At 42.8% G+C, this 17,561-nt stretch overlaps 1 protein-coding gene across 1 annotated transcript in view; it reads right to left on the bottom strand.

Annotated features, from left to right (window-relative positions):
* Positions 1 to 7,336: 7,336 nt before the first annotated feature.
* malrd1 (MAM and LDL receptor class A domain containing 1) overlaps positions 7,337 to 17,561 on the bottom strand; it is a 49,349-nt gene continuing 39,124 nt past the window's right edge. The window contains exons 24-33 of the mRNA XM_078291460.1: positions 16,270 to 16,427; positions 15,301 to 15,502; positions 14,335 to 14,613; positions 13,472 to 13,597; positions 11,765 to 11,831; positions 9,868 to 9,959; positions 9,626 to 9,722; positions 9,477 to 9,537; positions 7,584 to 7,691; positions 7,337 to 7,435 (exon numbers count right to left, since the gene is read on the bottom strand). Of these exons, the coding sequence (XP_078147586.1) occupies positions 7,337 to 7,435; positions 7,584 to 7,691; positions 9,477 to 9,537; positions 9,626 to 9,722; positions 9,868 to 9,959; positions 11,765 to 11,831; positions 13,472 to 13,597; positions 14,335 to 14,613; positions 15,301 to 15,502; positions 16,270 to 16,427 (1,289 nt within the window). The remainder of the gene's footprint in view (positions 7,436 to 7,583; positions 7,692 to 9,476; positions 9,538 to 9,625; positions 9,723 to 9,867; positions 9,960 to 11,764; positions 11,832 to 13,471; positions 13,598 to 14,334; positions 14,614 to 15,300; positions 15,503 to 16,269; positions 16,428 to 17,561) is intronic.

Below are 17,561 nucleotides of genomic sequence, written 5' to 3'. Positions count from 1 at the left end.
TTTTCTTCCTCATTGGTTGGCTCTCATTCTGCACAGGAAGGACAACTTGGACCACATGCATGTTCCAATTAAGACACTCACTGTGGGAATTCAGAAGCTGCACAACTGCACCACAGTCATGGAAAAGATTAATATGGAGAAGAAATCTTTTCATAAAGGACTTCTTTCATAATTTATTTGGCTGATGTACGCAAAAACACAAATATACTATTATTAGTACACTACCAGTCAAAAGTTTGGACACACCTGATTGAATGTGGCCTACTATGTTTTTCATTTTCTTAAAGCCATTTTTGATCTAAAGGCTTATGCTTAAATGCTTGAAATTTGTTTCTTAGACAAATATAAATAGTGAAGTTGATGCCTATGTATGAATTTCTTTCCAAAGCCTTTGCCTTTCCATCAAGGCAAAGGGTGGCTACTTTAAAGAATCTAAAATATAAGATAGTCTTGATTTGTTTAACACTTTTTTGGTCACTGCATAATTCCATTTGTGTTATTTCATAGTTTTGATGTCTTTACTATTATTGTAAAAATGTGGAAAATAGTAAAAATAAAGAAAAATTTAGTGTGTCCAAACTTTTGACTTGTATATGCAACATTTCTCTTTGCAGTATGGTTTTCCTGCACTAAATGGATTTGCGTGTTTCAAGGTAATCAAAGTCAAAAGATGTCATCAAAATCCAAGAAAATATGCTGTGGATGCCTCACAACAACTCCAGCCCATAAATGAAAACAGATCAATAAGAAGCAATTACTTCCATAGCTTTGTCAGTAATTAGTCATTACCTTGATTATCTTCACTGGCCACCCAAAATCACTGAGCACAACCTACATCTGTTCCATTATCTTTACGAAGTGGCGATGCCGACTGCCAACAAAGTGGGTGCGGCAGGGGTAAAGGGATTTGTTTCTGGAGGACAAGGGGTTGCGCTAAATGAATGCAGCTGGTGCTTTGTGCCAGGCCCAGTAAGTGTCAGTGACAGCGAGGTGTCGCTGGGAGAGGAGAGTGGTGCATGAATTTCACTTTGGATTTGCAAGATGACCCGAGGAGGAGCGCTCCTGTCTTGAGAATGAGGTGTTCGGAATCGTGTGGAAACTTCCCGGCTGGATTCAGAAAGAGAGGAAGAGATTGAGCGGTTGTTTTTTTTAGGATGCTTTCCTTTCACTTCCCTCTAAAATAGCTGCGGGAGACATTATTATGATCATAAGACCCAAATAAATATCTGCTGACAGCGCCTGTCCATGATAGTGTCACATCCACTTTCTCACATAAATCTGAATCACCCTCGGCCTGATTCAATCAACATGCGGCCCTTGTGCCCCCGAAGGAGCATATATCAAATGTCTACAGGACACACAAACAATCCCAGATAAAAATGAAAAATAAGCCGCTCTGTGATGTATTCCACTCATAAAAAGAGCTTGCGGACACATGTACCGGGGCCACTTAGGCCATAAAGCATATTTCAATCAGATTGTGCATTCAAATAACAGAACTGAAATTCTCTCAGAGGCTTAGTCCCTGACAGTGTGGCCACCCAAGCCACAGTCTGGTGCCAAGACTAGACCAGAGGCAGTATCTCTGCTGCTGAGAAAGCAGTTCCCCCTCCACACTTCCACACCTCGTTCTTTTTCTTCTCTGTCTCCAAATCACTTCTCTCTACAAGGAGTTTAATCATCACGGTAGTTGAGACGCTGCCGCTCTAATCATTGCTCTGTTCCACAACTCCAGCCAAAGGGAAGCCACAGCATTGTCTAGTCTGGCCGCCCTCAGATGACCGCTCTCAAAATCTCTTTCTTTATCCATCTTCCCCCAAACCGGGTCTTCCACTATCTCTCTAAACTCTCTCTCTCTAAGCCGTTCTCTCTCTCTCTTTGAAGAGCTTATTCGCTCTCTCGCTCCTTCCCTGTGAAGTAAGCAGGATCAGTCACACATTCCATGAACTTTTGCTTGGCTGGAGACCACACCGCACTCAACCTCCCCAGGGTGACCTTCAACAGCATCAAAACTTATGAAAAAATGAGCATTCTAATGAAACGGGAGGCTTTTCAGCAACATCAAGGCCCTTAGGTTTGAGGGCAGTGGCAAGTGTAAATTTTCCAAAGTCTGCTTACGTCTGGAATCGGGTCCCACTTGTTGAGCTGCAGCGCTGTGTTTCACCACAGCATTTATGGCGCTTGGCTACTTAATAAACGCAGAACAAAGGGACCGTGTGGCAGTCAGACACTGCTACAGGAACAGTCCCAGTAAAACATGTTAATGACGGTTAGCCACTAAAGAGAACAAGGTCAGCTCTGTTCCTTTCTTTCCATTATAGCGTCGCCTGCAGACTATTCTGCTTTTCCGTCTCACAACAATATTAGCCAGGGCTGAAAGTAGACTATCATTTCGGCTTCTTCAGTGGAAACTTGAGACATTAACTTGGAAAGGGTTTGGTGTTTTGCAAAACTTTATACGGTGGCGCAACACTGATGACACACAGAAACACAGGTTGTCAGTTTTTGATGTGCTTTTCGGTTAAATTAGGTTTGGATCTGCACAGAATATCTTAAACAGAAAACTCACTATCTGATGCATCAGAACGACAGCCTTCCCTACGGCATGAACACACTTCAAAATTCACATTACTGTTTAAAGTCTGCGTGTAACATCTCTAATCGAACACAGAATGGTGAGATGGATCGTCTCCTCAAGTGCAAACTACTGAGCTGCCCCAGCATCCCTCCCTGTGCTCATAAATTGATCAATCTCCCATGAGCAATTAATTGTATTTCCAATCCAAAGCAAAATAAACTACCCTGCAAAGGCCATTTCCCCCTATTCAATCATTCTGTCAGGCATCATTTGTGTACCTCATGGAGCAAACAGTAAATAATAAACTTAAAAATCTCATTAATTAAGCAATGTTTGATGATATATTGACTTCTCTGTCTTGCATTTAGAAAGTTAATCAAGCATCAGGGGACAATGAGGGAATGCAGCGGAGCATGAGGCAGTTCAATATTTAGGGCGCACCAGGATAGAGTGCAATTGGTTATACAGGGCACATAAAGCACACTTCACATTACATTCAAGAAATAATTAACCTTTACTGTACAACACAGGAGGCAGTTAAGGTGTACAAAAAGCAGACTAAGAACCATTCCTATTCTTACAGGCCAAACCCACAAGAGATCTAATCAAAAGCAGCCCAGCAGTATCTTCTCCCTTCAGCCTCTACAGAGCCAAAGACCGGTGGTGGGGTTTTTTTTTTCTTCTGGAAACTACAGGAGAGACTCGGTGAGGAACGTTCAGAGGACGGCCCCCTGGGCTGATCGGCATCCACTCTCACTGAATACAGATAGAAGAAGCAGACCATTTATGTCCAGAGAGGGTGAGAGAACCAATTCTGAGGTATCATTACAAGGAAAGGGGGTAAATTTCACCTTGACCTGCCTGGGCTGCTTGGGTAACCCTGGTCCCCTGCTGTAGCATGGTGGAAGGGGAGGAAATTGGCCTGAATGCAGTGGCAGCAAGTTGACAGCCAAGGATGGGGAGACACATTCAGCCGGATAGTTATATGCTAATGCTGCGAGAGCCAACTGTGTACAGTCGCTGAGAGAGAAGGCTTCATACAGCCAAGTCCCTAAAGACTGTCATTTCTCCCGGAGCATTTTTCATCGCAGGAGCGGAGAAGTACATGGACAAAACAGCGACCTTTAGATGGACTGTGCTCCGTGATTAACAAAACTGTAACAACAATAGCTCCGGTGAGAAAAAGCTGACTAACGTTGCTTTATGGAGAGGCGTCAACAACACAAGGACAATGGCCCGGTGGCTTCTACCAGCTCTCCTGTCCGCTATTCAACAGAATGAATAACGAAGCTACCAGAGAGATGCACTGTTCCCTCTGGACAAAAACAGACAGGGAGAAACGCTGGGGAAAACCCCGATGGCTGCACATTCTCAGTCAGCAGACCATCATGTGAGTGTGTGCAAGCTGGGCAAGGCATATGGAAGGTGGTGTGTGTGTGTGTGTGTGTCTGTGTGTGTGTGTGTTTATATGTGGTGGTGTGTTGGTAGGGGGTGGGGGGATGGGATTTGTTGTGTAGGCCATTGATTGTTGTTTTGTTAGGTCAAATGTCACTGAGGTGAGACAAACAAACACTGAAATACAGGCTGTGAAAGGGCTGAGTTGGTGTTTTTGGTGATTCAGAGAGAGAGACAGAGAGAGCGGGAGAGAGAGAGAAAGAAGGATAGAGAGAGGGGGAGAGAGAGAGAGAGAGAGAGAGAGAGAGAGAGAGAGAGAGAGAGAGAAAGAGAGAGAGATGCCCTTGAGGTTGTTGAATTAGTAATTAATAATAATGATTAGAATGATAAAAAATGATACTACAACTACTTCTACTACTACTAATAATAATAATAACAATAAGAACAACCAGGATGTTCTTCGTCATCATCATCATCATCATCATCATCATCATCATCATCATCATCATCATCATCATCATAATACAAATAGCTTTATAACACTTACCAAAATGATGTTGGTGAACATTGTGTTCATTTGTTTGTTTAACTTTTATTTAATCAGGCAGGTCAATTAAAACAAATCCATTAATTCCAGACTGATGATTGGAAATTATTCATACTGGTGATAATGAGGCTGAATGGGTGAGCACTGCTCCAGTTGCCAAATCTTAACCAGCACCTCAGAGGAAAAGGCAGTGAGCCAGTATAAGGCTGGGGCAGTAAACAATAAAATGGTAGCGCGCAGCTCAAGGGCTGAAATTGATCTTGTGGCCCTCTGATAAATCTCTGAACCAGACTAGACCCAGAGACTCAGCAAATAATCTACAATGATGAAGGATAAGAGTAAATAGCAGTGACACCTACAGTAAGTCACCTAAGTCATCTGGAATCCTAAAATACAAGATTCAGAAATTGTAATGCAGAACTTGAACTGATAATACAAGCAGAAATGGACTTTGACTGAGCACAAGGGCTCAGTAAGTAAGTAGAAATGGAGAGAACAGTCTAGCAGGCTGGAACCAATACATTTACCTGACATTTTTTATGAATGGGATGGAGATTGCTTTGGATCATACAGGTGAAATATGACTCTATGGATCATTGCTCCCACTCCCTGTAAACGCCACAAGTAAAAGTATATCAAGAACCAGACTGGAAGAAAGAAAAACTACTAAAAAAGTCATAGTGTGTGTGTTAAAGAGAGATTATCTAACTGATTCAACCATAAAGAACTGCTGTCGACTGCCAGATAGTGGTATACCAGCATCTGTTTGAGTCTTAACAGTGTTTTTTAGACATAAACGTTATCTTGCAATGTGGGGAAATATCTTGAGTGAACACCGATAAAACAACGCCAAGCATAGAAGATATTCAACAAGGCAACAGTAAATATATCATCCACCACAAATGATACAAACCCTTTATAGGCCAATCAGTAACAAATATGTCACCCTATTTTGACCTGTAATTGTAGCGCCCCCCTTAGGCCAGTCAGTGTTATTTTGAAAATGCTGGAACACAGTGTTGAGATGCATCATTTCCCCAAGTTAGGTCAAAATCTGATCAGTGGTGCCTGAGATATCGCGTATGATACATGGACAAGCGAACAAATGAACAAAAGATTTAGCGCTGGGCGATGTAGTAAATGCCAGAAAATGCATCATCTCCCCAAGTTTCATCAGTTTCATCAAAATGCAATTAGTGGGTGATCGTCCCCCTTTGGGCCAATCAGTGTTATTTTGAAAATGCCACAACGCCGTGATGAGATGTATCATTTCCCCAAATTTTGTCAAAATCCAATCAGCAGTGTCTGAGATATGACTTTTAATAGATGAATAAACAAACAAACAAAAGGTGGGAGATCAATCCACCCGCACACACATACACACACACACACACACACACACACAGACACAAAACAGTAATAAATAAGTTTTAACCAGGAACAAAACAACAGGATATATTCATTGTAGAACCTTACTCTTTGTAATCCATATCATTTTATTACCAAATATGATTTCAACTGAAGTGAATTTTAACCTGAAGTGTATCAGTACTTATAGGACGATACCAATTCTGATAGGAAAATACCTAAATGAAATTATGTAATATTTATTACTATACAAGTACATGACTTAGTCTTGTAAATCATTTGTGAGAAGATTGGGTTGAGTGTCAAATATGAAAAGGCCATTTCTAACGGCATGAAAAGACCACGGCTGAATACTCATGAAATTTATAACAACAGACCAGTTTAGCTGTGATATTTATGATCCATCTGCTCTGCGATGTTGATACAGAGCTTGAGAGTCAATTCACACCACACACAAAGCAGCTGGGATGCTGACTCGTAATGCATTTTAATTTTCACAAAGTGCAAATAAAGCAGCCGCAAACCATTTTATTTGCACTTGTGAGAATTAAAAAGGATTATTAAAGAAGTCGGCGCTCCGGCTTCCTCGTGTTCGGTGGAACCTTTGTGTTAATTGCATTGGGTGTTTTCTGCGTTTGTCAGCGCTGAAGAAGACCTGCACTGCCGTGCACAGAGCAACACTTTCTGCATGTGAGAGAGTCATGGTGTGGTTGTTAAATTGTTACTACAGTGCAGACATCGGTCAAATACTACACAAGAACAGCTGCAGTACTTGAGTCCGGACATTTTGGTCTTGTCTTGGTCTGGGCCACTATTGAATGTGGCCCAGACCAAGGAAAAAATGGATAATCTTTATTGACGTTTTGTTTATTTTCTCCGCATCACCACAAAAGGATTTCACCTATAAAAACCTGTGCATTATGGTTCTGAAGCTTCTGTGCATTGATTAGTCCGTTTCTATACTGTTGAAGGGTATAGTACAGAACTCAGATAGAGCTACATCTCGGTTCAACTTAATCATTATTTTTGCATTTGGAAAGACATGTACACTGTTTTGGTCTTGGTCTTGAATAGGAGTAGTTTGTTCTGGTCTCGGTCTGGACTTGGTCTCAACTCCCTTTGGACCTGGTCTTGGAACTGACATGGACTCAATTAAGACGGTCTTGACTACAACTCTGACAAATAACTCTTAGCTTTCATTTTAACCTGCATGAAGTACCAGATGTACGGGGGATTATCACATGAAGACAATTCAAATAATTTAGTTTAGAAAAATATCAAAATTGACTTTCAAATACTTCCTTGCAAATGCTTCAACTTTCTGCCACTCATTGTAATGTGTCCTCCACATCTGGCACCTTAGCAGGCTAAGAAAAACCACATTAGGTATTTGCAAATACTGTCTAACCCAGGTCTACTGCAGCGTCAGTATGGTAAGTCCATCGTTTTTATGCTTCAGTGCTATTGTAGTCAGTCCCATTAGCATCAGGGGGATAATGGTACAAGGGGTTGGCGAAGGACAGCTTGGCATCTTTCCAGGTCGAACCCTGTTGCGGACAGATACACACACACACAATTACGCACACACACACACACACACACCAACACACACAGACACACAGACACGCATCAAGTCACTGACATCTGGACAGATAATTAGAGTAAAGGTTGTTAGGCTGAGTAGGGCCACCATACCTCTGCGTCCCTCCTCCAGGGATAGACACTGATGGAAAGCCCAGGATCATCACTCGTCCTGGGGTTAACGCCGGGACAAGCGCTGGGCCTTCCATCCAGGGATGGGAGCTGAAGAGAGGGAGGGGGGGAGAAATACCATGTGAGTCAATAAGGAAACCTACACAAGCGCTTAAAAACAGATTACGCTTAATGTTTGAGAGTGCATGGAATACAGACGCAATTAAATTCAAATTGACCCGCTATATGTCCATCATTATGCCTCTAACCTTAATAAAACATTTTATCATCTGTCCAAGGTGGAATAATCTTCTCCTGTCCTGAGTGTTGAAGTGAATCACTGTCTGTGTTATGGAGATACCAGTTCACACCTACACCCTTTCTATTTATAGTGGCGTCCACGCTGGCATACACATGCAAGTACACATGTACACACATGCCAGTACAGATATAGAATATACTGACATACTGTGTGGGTGTGTGTTTGTGTGCGTGTGTGTTTGTGTGTGTCTAACACCATAAATATATCTAGGGAATATGCTGAGGCATCTGTGTTATGAATATCATATGGTTAGTAAAACATATTTTAAAATACATTTGAACAAATGGATATATACTGGATGTGTGGTGTTTTTCTAAAAATATATACCAGGATATTGCATTTCTGTATGGGGTACAGACTTGTACACACACACACACACACACACACAGCATCATTAAAGCCACGATGACCCCCATCATCAGAGTCATGACAGCGGTGGCTTTCAACATCATTCTCACTTTTATTACAGGATGACACCCATGCAGATAAAAATAAATGCGTGCACTCACATATATTCACTCTCTCTGTCTTTGACACACACACACACACACACACACACACACACACACAACAGCCATCGCCCAAATGAAATAGCTGCGATTGTATCTTCTCCCCTGCTGGGCTCTTTTTCACTGATAATAGAGGAAGAACAGCGGAGAGCTCAGAAAGACTGAAAGCACAGCACACACACACACACACGCATACTCACTAACACACACAGAAACACAAACATCCACAGCCGCAGACCCACACACTCGCGCCTGCATACCTCACACACAGCAAAATCAATAATCTTAAATAAAAAATGTAATCTGGGAGAAGGGTTTGGCGATCGCTCTCTGACCGATCTGATTACTGTACTTATTAATGGTTTTCATTAGGAATGTCATTAGGAATGTCATAACAACAAAGACGCCATTTATAATAATACAGTAATATACAGAGCAATGCAAGAATGGAATTCACTTCCAAATCATATTACACAACAAAATAATATATAGGTTTTAAAAAAAAGCTTAAAGATCATTACTTAAAAAGGAATTTTAGTAATTAATAAGTATTCTTTGGTGTGTAAGGGTTCCATGGGCATTCTATGTTAAATCATGATATTTGTGTAAGGGTTCCATGGGCATGTTATGTTAAATGATGATATTTATCTCATGATGATGATGATGATGATGATGATGATCATGATGGATTCAGTTGGAGCCTGTCTATTTTCATTGTCTATTTGCAGCGTATTTGTGTTATTTAAATTGTGTCAATTGTTATTGTTTTAGTTACAGTAGATGTGCATTATGATGTGTTATGTTACTGTATTGTAATGAGTAGTGTGAATGTGTTTTTTTGTATTGTCACCATGTAAATTATGTGGACCCCAGGAAGAATATCTGCTGCTATGCAAAAGCTAATGGGGATCTCTTATAAACAAACAAACCTCTTCCAATGTTAAATCCAGTTATTGAATATATCTAAGCCGAATGGTAGAACAATGGGATTTGTATAGTTTGAGAAATCTAATGCTGCAAGACTGCGATTCACTGATGATTGATAGGACATTTCTGTGCACTGACCTCTGCTCTCCAGTCAAAGGCTGGGTTATCCATCACCCCATACTCCATCGGGCCAGGCTCTCTGCGGAACCAACAAATGCACTCATCATCGTCGTCATTGGTAACGATAGCAACAGCGTATACCTCTCATTGTTGTAGCCAGAACTTACATTAAGCAGCATTTCTTCGTGTATAAAAACAGAACACAGACAGCAGTTCCAGCTATCAGCAGGAGCAGGCCGATGGCGATGCCGACATACACAGCATCTGAATAAGAGTGAGGTAAATTCAATAGACTCGCATGGAGAACTATATTTAATGAACTGCAGGGACGTTAACAGGGTGTTCAGGCATACAGTAAATCCAGGTGAGACAGTTTTATAGAGTAGAGGGGGGCACTCCTCTTTATTACCCAGCCGTGTGTCCTCTGGTTGGGGCGATGGGGTGGAGGGAGAGGGCTTCTCCCTCACATGACAACGGTTGCCCGTCCATCCTGGATTGCACCTAGGGCGACAAATGTGATTATTTACCAGGAAAAAAAAAAAAAAGAAACTAGAGGTTAGAGGATGCAGTCTGTAAAAAGGTGACCATGATTTTGGTAACAGGGATCAGATTTATGGCATTGATGCAGGGACCACATGCATGGCAGCACGGAGCCAAGCAGCATGGGGCCAAGCTTCCTAACTGAAGAATCATACACAAAGACATGCAGACACACACACACACACACATTCACTCATACCATTTCCAGAGAAAATAATTGGCTCGACAACCAGAGCCAGGTTTCTCTACTGGACGTCCAGCATGGAAACAGAGATTCATGCATTCATTCAGACAATTTGTTTCGGCCTTCTGGAAAGCTCCGACTCGGAGAAAGTAAGTCCCTCTCCCGAACGGGGACTCTGCTCCAAGTCAACATCTGTTCGGTATCAGCTCGACGTTTTGAGCAGCATAGACCTTCTTAATGTGAAACACGCCGCGCTCGGTGAAGCCAGGCTATGTCATTATCATTCAGAGGGGGTCAGGGTACATATTGTGTGACAGTCTGGCCGTGGCGGTGGGCCGGCCCTGGTCTGGCTCCCCGGTGGATCCTGCTCAGCAGAGTGGAGGAACGTGATGTTAATACAGAGCCAGAGGTGCCCTCCAACTAGTGGCCTCGTGCTCCGCTACAGCTGGGCTCTTATCAACGCTGGAGCGGCAACAGGAGCTCCATGCCACACTACACACTGAATGACAGTGGTGAAGTCCTGTTGCATAATGCGAGGAGGGCGGCGGCGGCGCTGTATTGGAGAATGTTGGACAGGAAAATAAATGAGGGAGGGAATGAAAGAAAGCGAGACTGAATGAGAGAATGGAAGCGAGGGACAGGCAGCATTTCTCGCTGCCAAACGCCACTGAAATATCACCACCCCAGACTTTGGCACATTTAAGAAATGCACTTTTTTCTCTGCTCCAGCATTTCTGGAGGGAGCGCATTTGCATTCTAATGATTCTCTCTGATTGCATTGTGGGAAAAGATAGAGTGGGCACGCAGTGCAGTTACTTATGTGACTTTAGCGAACAGGTATCCTTACCAACTCCAGCACACAATTCAAATCCATCCTATTGAGAAAACAGCCTTTTATCATGTAGATGGAGGAATGGGGAATTTTCAGAGAGGACTCACTGGCCCATAATGACATTAACAGATACAGCAGCAAGTCTCATAATGGCATTCTTACTTTTATAATGGAATATCTCATTGCGAACATACCAAACTGCTGATGCAGACAGCTACATTCATGAGTTTCTTTAAGGCCCTCCACCAGTGTGACCAGAGTGTCTGTCTCCAATGCATTTTGAAAGGGAGACAGTCCTATGGGTTCATGCCACCCTCACAGCTTCTGCTTCAGATTCAGCAGATTAATCTAATGCAGGAGTTTTTTGTGGTCAGCCCACCAAGACCATTGATAGCGGGGGCCGTGTTTAAATATTGACCAGCAGAATCCATGAGTGATTCCCAGGAAACACTGCGCTGGTGTGTGGTGAATAAATGAAGGCAGAACCACCCTGTTTAAGCTGTGGGGATAAGCAGATTCCCCCATGGTTCATGGAGCGTGTCTTTTCCAAGGAAAGAAACAAGACTGATGGGATTTCCATGTTTTAAGTCAGACAAAGAAAGAAAAAAGGAATCAGGGAGGGAGAGAAGAGACAAGGCATTTATCTTTGTTTGTTTGTGCATGTTTATGGGTGTGACTGAGTGTGAGTCTATGTGTGTGTGTGTGCTTACAGATGCATATTTGTATGCATCTAGTTACACGTCAACTCACATGCAAACGGGCCCGTGTCTCTCCACATGGCATGAGCCATGATCCAGGCAATACATCGGAGGACAATCTGTAAAGACACAGCACACATTTTTACACCGCAGTGCCATCAAACAGAAAATTGCTTATTCGGGTGGGAAGACCGCCGCTCCAAAATACCCCATCAGAAGGAAAGCAATAAAAGCCTCCAATCCATTTCCTCCACTCTCTTTCCCCCCTTCCATACACACCAGCCATCATCCACTCCAGTCCTCTCCTCACCTGAGATGAGAGAGAGCAACACTCAAGCATGTTGCTTCTCTGACATCCGAACATGAGTACTGAAGAGACGACAGGGAATTTTACTGCCAGGGGGTAAATGCCGTACTCCTCCATTAACCTCTTCAGATAGAGTCAGCAAGAACATAAACCCTCGGACACAGCTGCCCTCTAGTATATCTATTTTCTCCAGTCTTCTCCCCTATGCATCTGGTGACTACTGCTCTTGCTTATACTGTACGGATGGTTTAAGGGTTATCAGGGTTGCTTGTTAAATAATCATAATCTTCGAGACACCATTAAGAAACCCTGGCAACAAAAAGTAATGGTGGGCTGGCAGTGAAAGCAGGCTAAATGGGTGGTTTGGTCTTATTCCTTAAGTTGCAGGAAAGTGGAGGTTTTAAATGGATTTTGGCAGCATGCAGTAACCTATGAGGTGTGCTTTGAAGACAAAATAGCCATACTTGAAAATGTCCTCAAGAGTTACTGCTTGAGTTGGCACTGAGCGACCATGAATGAATCTCAGTTTTGGCAGCACTTCAGTCAAAACTCTCCATGTGTCATATGAGAGTGTAGAAAATAGAGAAAAGAAAAAAAAAGGTAGGGTACACATTAAAACTACACTGCAAAAAATATCCATCTTAACAAGTCATTTATTTAGTATATTTTTTTAGTATTAAGTCCTAAAATCTTATTTAAATTTTTCTGAAAACAATTGAAAAAATGGCCAAAATCTGAGATAACATTGCGTCATTGTGTCATTTCATGATACTAGTGATCCAGTTTATTCTGCCTTGCTTCAAGTTAATGACACTTGTTTTCACAAAATTCCTGAAAATAGTGAAACTGCATTGGCAACAAGTGGAACTATTTACCCCACCTCATTTGTTTTAAGAAAAATAAGATTTTAAGACTCAACAACAAATAAATTACTTGTTAAGACTGATGTTTTTTGTCATGCAGGTTCTGGCTAATGTGGCATGCTTTGTAATAAAAATGAAATAATGTTGCACAATCTTCTCTCTAAATTTGACACCTCTGATGCCTTAGCTGCATATAGCATTTATTAAGCTTTCATTAGGCGATTATTTTTAATCGTGTGGAAAGCATGAAGACAGTCATAACTAAAACTGAATGTCACAAAAATTTAGTTAAAAAACAAAATAAGATGTTTTTAAATCATTTGAGAATAAAGTCACTAATCTAAATAGACACTACATGAAGAAATATATAAATAAAAGTGAAAGGCACAGATGGACTTCACACCATGGTGAAGCAGGAGAAACGTTTATGAATCCCACTAGCCATCTACAGCGCATACAGGCTCTGGGCCTATCTTGAAGTCAATGTGCCACTAGTGACTTGTATGTGCACTTCAAGGTCAGGAAACCATAAAACAGAACACAGTTAATGACAAAAACGGGCTGGCAAGGGAAAGTAAAGTATGGTTACCATGGCAGCTGGACTCGTCTGACTGGAAGGGAAGGCAGTCGGCGGAGTGGTCACAACGCTTCCTGAGTGGGATACAACCAGAAGGACCTTCACACAGCAGCTCCCCCACCTCACACTGCAGCAGAGCTGGTGGAGAAAAAGACAGAATTACAAAGGCAGAAATAGAGAAAGGGTGGCAAAACGGAGAGGAGTGAGTAGGGAGTTTGTGTTGTGCATTCATAGATCACTATCAATTCATTATTTAAAAATTATACTCAAAATGGGACAAGAGTTCTCAAAACCCAAGCTTCAAGTCACAATGAAATAAAAAAATTACCTTTTCACCTATTTTCCGTGCCATAATATACACCTATTTATCAATAAATGCCACAAGATTTTTTTATTTTCTTGTATTTTTACATCAAAATCCCATTACGTTTACTTCTTGGAAAACAGAAAATCTTTAGTGGTGACATCATCATGTACCAGGAGGCCACGTAACAATTCCAACCATCAAAAACCATCCACCAAAACCACCATTCCAAAACCATCACAGATTTTTTGAACAATCTCACCCCTCCGCCCCTCCCGTCAAATAAAACTACCTTTCTCTCCCTAACTGATGTCCCATTGGTTTACACTTTTTTCTCCCTATGTTATGTCCCGCCCCAATATCCTGTTTCAAAAGGAAATGCGTCAAATTAAGGAAGCAAGATGCTCTCAAAATGCGGTTTCAGTACATGGCAACATTCCTGAGAGAGGAGATTGGTTTTGCAGGTGTGTTCTGCATACAAAGGGGTACTGTGTGTGTACTTTGTTAATTCCTCTCTGTGCACAGAGGTATTGCACATTACGCACACACACTCACGCACACACACACTTACGGCAGCTGTACTCATCCTCTCCCTCGGGGCAGTCGGGGACGCCGTCACACCGCAAAATGGAGGGGAGGCAACGCTGATCCGAACACTGGTACTGGTCAGTGGCACAGTGGTCCTGAGGAGGAAGGGTACCAGGCACCACAGTCGGGCAAAACTCCTCATCAGATTGGTCAGCACAGTCCGGCTCCCCGTCACACCGCCAGCTCTCTGGGACACACTGGAAGGAGTGCAAACACTGGTACTGGTCCGCACCGCAGGTCAGAGGCTGGGGAGTTACTGGACCTGGGGGAAACACCAGTACGACCATAGATATTTACACAAAGAGACAAATACACAGACATGCAGAGAGCTTAGCACAAGTGCCTCGAATCCCCGCTTATCGATTCTCGTTCACATGCGAGCATCCTTGAGTGGGAATTATTAAGTCTCAGAGGATGGTTTATTTTGACTTGTAAGCCTGTGCATGTAGATGGTGTGAACAAGCAGAAGCATGCTAACGGCCTTTCTGCGACTGCAGGGTGAAGGGGGGGTCTAGGAGAAAGCAAGACGTTCAGGGATGGAGAGAGAACGGAGGGGTGGGAGCGTGGAAACAACACAATATAAATGTAATTGCTTTTCCCCCCCATTTCTCTCTCTGCTGTCCCTCGGCGGTGACCCAGTCTCCACTGTGAATTTATATGGGCCTACAGGGCAACAGGCTCCATTAACTCACTACACGCTCCCCAAGGCTCTATGCAGTTTATAGAGAAAAGGAGGGAAGGAACATGGATGGAGGTGGACAGAGAATGTGGAAGAGAAAAAGAGGGAGGGCGGAAATTGGAGGAAATTACACGAATAACGAGAATAACGAGTGTTGGGAGGAAAGGAGAGGAGGAAAGAAACAAAACTCATAATGGAAGTAGAAGGGCAAAGAAGAAAAGCTCAACGTGGAGCAGGAAAGAATAAAGTAAGATCTAACTGGCAGCGTACCTCCTACCATACACTCTGTGGTGTAGGAGATGTCATCCAGGGCAATGTCCGTCCACATGTCTCCCCCCACTTCGGCCTGGAAGCTCACCTTGAAGGGAGCCGGGTTGGACAGGATAACGTTAGCATACGTCCACTGGTCGCCATGGTTTCCGCTGGCTGCCCACATCAGCAGACTGGTGCCACTGGGTCCAACGGTATAGACCTGGAAAACAGGAAGAGATGCAGAAAGTACGTGACATCTTTTGGTGACATAAAGTGACATTTCGCTTTGGTGTTGTGTGGTGTTTGAATATTTGTCAGAAGTTTAATGTTTAGTCTGAGTGAGATTCCACTTTAAAAGGAAAATACCGCTGCCATTTAGCGTTATAGCGCATTTACTACTGTCTATGTCTAGTTTACGTTCCCCTAATCATTTTGCAATGCTTGCCATATAAGTTAGATTTTTTCATTTACTCGTTTTTCATCATTTTGAAAATATCTGCTGTCCCGGCTAACAAAGACATCCTAAATAAAAAGACATTTGACTTGACACTTATGTTTTTGAGGGATTATTTCCCGATTTCCATTTCTTCCTGTGGCTGTCAGGTGATTGACAGTAAGCAGAGCGTAATGCAATGTGTGCACCGATATGTAAAACACTCAACTCCGGCTCAATGAAATCACAATAAAACAGAAACTCTGACAAAACCAAATTAAGTCTTCATGTTTACTGTGAGGGATTATCTAGCTCAGTCTGTGGACGTTGTTTTTCATACTACACAAAAATGAATGAATGGCAGCAAATGGCTTCTTCTGAAGGGAGGAAAATGAGCCTTGATATCTCCAACTACGCTGACTACGTGCCGACACCACCAAGAGTAATACAAAAGAGAAGGGAAACCTAGATGATTGGCACGGACTTAAAAAAATCACTAGTATTATCCTTTAAATCACTTATGGCAAGATGGCTGACTTTAGATCATGTGTCACCTTCAGTGTGCCCATCCTGTCAGAGCCGTGCATGTAGAACCAGAAGCGCAGGTGACACAGTCCGATGCTGGCTGGGAACGGACTCTTGGTTGTCACCTTGGCAACGTCACCCTCCCTCTGAATGGCAGAATATACGTACAAGAAGTTCCCGCCACCACCTTTGGAGATATATGAAATATAGAACACAGTGGCAGTGAGTCCTATACACCATTTAGGTACAGGATAAAACATCGATAACATTTCAGCATGAAGAATGATGCAACTGATGCAGAATAAGAATGTATTTCTCCGGTATCCTCAGCAGAAACCTCACTTACCACGCTCAACCAAGTTCAGCATTACTAGAGACCAGAATTCCACTAGCTTTGTTCTGTTGCTTCCAATATACAAAACATTTGGAGAGAAGACAGTATTTGTGTTGTTGTGAAAGGCTGTAGCCTGCAGCCACGCACTGCAGAGAGGATTCTTCAGCTCCGCTAGGCTCGGAGATGAGACGCCATCCAGGCGATGCCAGAACAAAGTGGGAGTTTTCCACATGAGCTAAAGGGGATTTAGGGCCATCGCAATCCACAGCGCAAAGCAAACCCCATTCCCACCCACAGCACAGGATTCTTCTCCTCTGGCTCTAACGTTACTCTCTTAAGGGAAAGCAAGACATGGCATGTGCATTCACTCAAATAAAGGTATGATCACAACAACAGCTTGTTTCCCAAGAACCACTGTGTCAGCAAATGTTGCCGTTTCATGCAGATGTCAACATCATCTAATAAAGCAACTAAGTTTTTTGCCATCTCAAGTCCTGTATACTACTTGTCCTTGTTCAGATCTTTTTTTTTGTCTGTGTGTGTGTGTGTGTGTGTCTGTCTGGGTAAGGGTGTGGGGTGGGGGAGGGGTGTTACGGATGGCCAGGCTTATCGATCTGCTCTGTAGTGAGATCATAAGTTCATTCTATGACACAGCGCCGGGTGTCCAGATTCATCTCTCAGATCAATAAACTATTTGAGCTGGCCAATCAGAAGCGGGCAGGGACTCAGCGACCCAGCAACAGCCAATGGAAAGAGTTACATTATAGACTAGGAGAGTTGATGTTGATGAGCGCCTGTCACCCTTAGAAAAAACATTGCCCTGTCCTTAAATTCACGGTCACTCTGAAATTATGCAATATGTTAGATAATATTGTTATGATTTGATGTCGCTGCATACAAACCCAGCTTACACCTCCTCACCCTCCAAATCCAACACTAGCTCTATATCATCTTTATCCCGGTCCAGAGCCAGCAGCGCCCAAGACA

This window comes from Centroberyx gerrardi, chromosome 22, assembly GCF_048128805.1.
Source record: "Centroberyx gerrardi isolate f3 chromosome 22, fCenGer3.hap1.cur.20231027, whole genome shotgun sequence".
Taxonomy (NCBI): domain Eukaryota; kingdom Metazoa; phylum Chordata; class Actinopteri; order Beryciformes; family Berycidae; genus Centroberyx; species Centroberyx gerrardi.
Note: the sequence above shows the minus strand (reverse complement) of the source record. Positions and strands in the feature narration are given on the sequence as shown.